Source organism: Austrofundulus limnaeus, unplaced genomic scaffold (assembly GCF_001266775.1).
Source record: "Austrofundulus limnaeus strain Quisiro unplaced genomic scaffold, Austrofundulus_limnaeus-1.0 Scaffold948, whole genome shotgun sequence".
NCBI lineage: Eukaryota > Metazoa > Chordata > Actinopteri > Cyprinodontiformes > Rivulidae > Austrofundulus > Austrofundulus limnaeus.
This window is the reverse complement of record NW_013953350.1, coordinates 1663-6275: the sequence shown is the minus strand read 5'-3', so window position 1 is coordinate 6275 and position 4613 is coordinate 1663. Positions and strand designations below refer to the sequence as shown.

The window sequence follows — 4613 nt, the reverse complement described above, 5'->3', positions numbered from 1 at the left end:
CTAGTAATATATTTACTGAGAAAAATGGTGACGTGTTCAATACTTATTTTACCCGCTGTAAATTGTCCATCCGTCCGTTTTCTGCCGCTCATCAGGGATCGGGTCGTGGGAGCAGCAGCAGAGAGACCCAGACATCCCTCTCCCCAGCGACACTTTCCAGCTCGTCCTGGGGGACTCTGAGATGTTCCCAGGCCCGAGGGGATACATAATCCCTCCAGCAAGTCCTGGATTTTCTCCAAAGTGCCAGACATGTTTTTTTAAAATGCTTATTTCTGTCAGCTGTTACCAAACTCAACAAGAGCTGCAATWAGAACTGAATAAGTGCAATAAGGGACAACTAAAGCAACATTTATTAATCCTACCTATGTTGAAAAACTGGAAGGTTTAAACCTGTAATTCCTATTTTATCTTTTTTTGGGGTGCAAATAATTATTTTTTTACTGTGTCTACCTCATTCTAGTGTGTAAGTATATATATATATATAGATTTTATACTGTTTTAGCTTWTTTTAAATACATACTTTAATACTTTCACTCTGGAAAGCAAAACCAAATMTCGTTGTACTCTGATGCAGTGACAAGTCTATCCTATTCCAATCTATGTTCAGGTAAATCCTTTTCTATTCATCCCAACTTGTCCTTTTTGTGCTTTTGTCTTTTCTCTCTCTCTTCTCAAAGTTGCTTGAAGCATTCCTTTGTCTTTGAGATGTAACTGTAACCATGAACACTGATTAACCAGTGAACAGAGCTTACAGGTGTCCCTGTACTGCAACTGCTTAAGACACAGCCACTTCTAACACCAACCTCTGCTGAATTATGACTTTAAATGGGGTGAATATGTACACAGTCGCTTATAACATTACATTACTTAAATGAGATTARATATCAGTTATCACTTTGTCAATATGGGTGAATTTTTATTTATTTAACTTTTTTTTGTAGAGACTGTATATAAACCTTCATGATGACCACAAAGTGCTGTACACAAATATTAACATGTAAGGTGTTTTTATTGGGAAAAATATGTCAACATATGAAAGAGTTCAAATTGGACAACCTGTTCTACTAGACGAGACAGACTTATAGACCAGGTAATCCTGCACAGCCTTTGTACAAACAGTGGGTTCTTAAACCCAAAACTTAAACATTGGTGGCAAAAACAGCATGCTTGCTGTGGTACATGAACCAAAAGGCCACACAATACAGTGACTTTATCAACCTTTCATACATGATAAATGTGACAAACACTGGCTGTTTATGGAAATAACGTAGGAATTCAGATTGTCATATAGAACAGAGGTCTGATTCTCTTGACCCGCTGTCCTGCATGTTTTAGCAGTTTCTCTGCTTTCGCACACCTGATTCAAATTAATTAAATTACCTACTTAAACTATGAAGTTTATCAGAAGCATGTCAATCACTCAGTCATTTCAATCAGTTGTATTAAAGGAGGGAGACATCTYAAACATGCAGGGCAGTGGGTCACGAAGGTTAAAGACCTCTCATTTAGAAAATAGACATTAAACTAAGGTTTTATTTACATGTACAGTATTTATTATCCCCGTACTTAGAGCTGGAAGATGTAAACAGATTAAAACAAGACTTCCTGTAAATCCTCAGTAAAGAAGTAGGCACACGAGAAAAACTCGGAAGGTTTCCAGGATAGAGTGGCCTGTAATTTAAAATTTATTAATCAGGTGCTAACTGTTAGTAACAGTGTTATTTATTAGCTTGCTGTTTCTGACGTAAAYAGTGTACGGTCCTGATAATTTTATACAATATTGAAGTATTGTCACAACTAAAATTTAACCTGTGTCACTAAGAACGGTGCACCGGCGACCGTCCTGCCTACAGTTTGGGCCGTAAAGCTAAAGCTACGCCCGGGCTGTGTTCAGTGACAGCTGGCAGGTAAAGCTCCGTAGCTAAAGGTTAGCATCCTGGCTGTAGCGGCGGGCTTTGAGTCCTCTCTGCTGCGGTACACCAAGCTGCAATAAGTTTCCGTTTCAGCCGCATCTAAAGGCTGATAATAATTTGCCAACCTGCAGGTCGTCAGACAATACCGACGCTTTGCAAACGAGTTAAAAACACTTACTGATACGGGACTCCAAACTCTCTGTGTCGGGGGGCGCAGCCATCACTGCGAGATTTATGTGGCGCTGCTCAATCTCGCGAGAGTTGCACAGGTGCGCAACGAGACACGGAAGTGACGCAAGCTTCAAAGAATCAACAAAGACGTAATGGATTAAAATAGCCTTTATTTACAAAATACAAAGGCACGTATTGCATTTGTGTTTATTTTTAATATTTCATGTATACTTTTATTGATTAGACAATGAACGAAAATCAACAAACTGACCTAATCTTTTCTGTAAAGGATTACAAATCTTCAGTAAGAAAACACGAACCACGAACAGAGAAATAAAGCTGTCATCAGAGTCCTCACTTTTCTAATTATAGAGACGCTCTGTCTCCCTCTAGCGGCAGCTATTYAGAGCTACACCGACTGAAGCCCTGCGACGAGGAGGGGCACACAATTATTGGGATTCTACCCAAATTTAAAAGAATATTTATCAAGTCTTCTGGGKGTTTTTTGTGGAATTGCACGTATTTGGACAACAGTTCACTTCACTGTTGGACTTGCTTGTAAGTTTGTAGTGGAAAATTACTACTTGCGTTTCCGCGACATACAGGAACTATTGACGTTACTTGCTTGCTTGTCGCCAACACCGCAAGCACCGCAAACCTTTTGTTTGTCAGTTCACTGAGAGACAACTTCCCTTCTGTCTTCTCCTACAGACTGATGCTCTGAGCTGGTAGAATGTTTTCGTGCAAAGGGTTCAACTAAGGAGGAGCACGGAGTCATGACCGTTTTCTGCTCACTTTTTTTCTTTTCTTCTTTCCTTTTGACATCTAACGATGAGGGTGTAATGTCCCCGCGTCAAATCTTGCAGGAGAAATGACATCACCGAAGTCTTTACTGGAGTGGTGCTGCGTCACATGCGCCGGTTATCCCGGTGTGGACATAAAGGACATGTCTTCCTCATTCAGGGATGGACTTGCATTTTGTGCCATCATCCACAAACACCGACCTGACCTGATGTGAGTAGAGAACTGCTTCCTGTCTGTCGCTAGTTTTGTTCTGTGAAGTGCTTCCTAACTTTATGAACAATATGTTTTATCCATATTTGGGGGGCCACAGATTTAGTTAATGTTTTTAGCCTGAGTTTCAACCGTCTTGCTGTGGATTTGAGGTAGAGTAGAACTTGGAGGAAGTTCTCCTCCTTGCACCACAGCATGATACCTCCACCACCATGCTAAACAGTAGGCTAGGTTTGATTCCTTCAAATAGATTCACCATTGTAGCCAAAAGGTCAATATTTGTCTGATCATAAAACCTTTCTCCTGAAGACGTTTTTGTCCACGTGATCAGCTGAATGGTTCAGTCAGGCTTAGAAGGTATTGTTTGTTTGTTTGTTTGTTTGTTTGTTTGTTTGTTTGTTTGTTTGTTTGTTTGTTTGGAACAGATGTTTCTTTTCATCTGAAGGTGACAGACTGTGACAAAGTGAAGAGCCATCTAAATAACATCTGACTGTAGGTGCAGTTGTTGACGTAATGTAGTTGAAATCTGAACTTGTTTGGAAATAGATGCAAAAGATTTTCACAACTTGTGTAAATGTAAAAAAAAAAGGCATCTTTAATATACTCACTGAGTTACGCAGACTTTCTTCTTTTAAGTAAAGAAAATTCTAATAACTAAAAAAAATCTTATGTTGGCAAAAAGAAACTACCAGCTGCAGTCAATCATGATCACAAATAGGCTTTGGTCTTTTTAATTCATGTATGTAAATATTTAAGTTTGTATTTATAACCAACAATAAATTTAGCCCCAATCCATTTTTAAAAATATAAACCAAAGAAATCATTGAAAGCTCCAAATAAAACTTGCGTTCTTTCTCAGGATGAGTGGATGTAAATGTCTGATTTCTGCCATCTAGTTTAATTTATGATCTTTGTTTCTGTTTGGAAATGTAAAACTTCATGTTCTGCACGCTCTTTTTGACAGAAGTTCACTTTTTTTGTAAATGTTTCTTTTTAACATTTGTTGCTAATATCTCTCCATTTTCTTCACCTTACTTCTTCAGAGATTTCAGTTCCCTCTGCAAAGATGACATTTATCAAAATAACAAACTGGTGAGTCATTTCCCTCTTTGTTTGCAGTCAGACTGTAAGAATTTCTCCAGCAACATCATGTTTGCGTGTTTTATTCTGAAAAGCGCCTTATCTGCCGTTTTTTAATTATTATTATTATTTTCAGGCATTTGAAGTTGCAGAAACCAAACTAGGGATCCCGGCGCTGTTGGACCCTAAAGATCTGGTCTCTGCCAAAGTCCCCGACTGTTTAAGTGTCATCGCCTACATTTCTCAATTCTACTACTCCTTCTACAGAAAGCCTTGTGGTCTGTTCTTTCTTTCTTTTTTGTTTACTTCTCATTTTTATTAATGCATTGAAATAAGCAAAGTCCTGATCCTTTGACAAAAAAAATTTCTGTGCAGTTTGAATTATTTAAGGACGGGTAGGCAGCGGTGCTTGATAATTTATGAATAGTCTTGAGA

General features: G+C 38.6%; 2 protein-coding genes across 2 annotated transcripts in view; one reads left to right on the top strand and one right to left on the bottom strand.

Moving 5' to 3' along the window:
• LOC106533452 (ADP-ribosylation factor-binding protein GGA1) overlaps nt 1-2227 on the bottom strand; it is a 10712-nt gene extending 8485 nt beyond the window's left edge. The window contains exon 1 of the mRNA XM_014029745.1: nt 2092-2227. Coding sequence (XP_013885199.1) covers nt 2092-2134 — 43 coding nt within the window. The 5' untranslated portion in view covers nt 2135-2227. The remainder of the gene's footprint in view (nt 1-2091) is intronic.
• Nucleotides 2228-2309: 82 nt separating this feature from the next.
• On the top strand, nt 2310-4456 carry LOC106533453 (MICAL-like protein 1; the record flags this gene model as incomplete). The annotated part of the gene is given in 4 exon segments (XM_014029746.1): nt 2310-2642; nt 2951-3098; nt 4142-4190; nt 4315-4456. Coding segments are annotated over 3 exon segments (334 nt in total), but the record flags the coding sequence as incomplete, so codon positions are not given.
• Between the last annotated feature and the right edge of the window lie 157 nt (nt 4457-4613).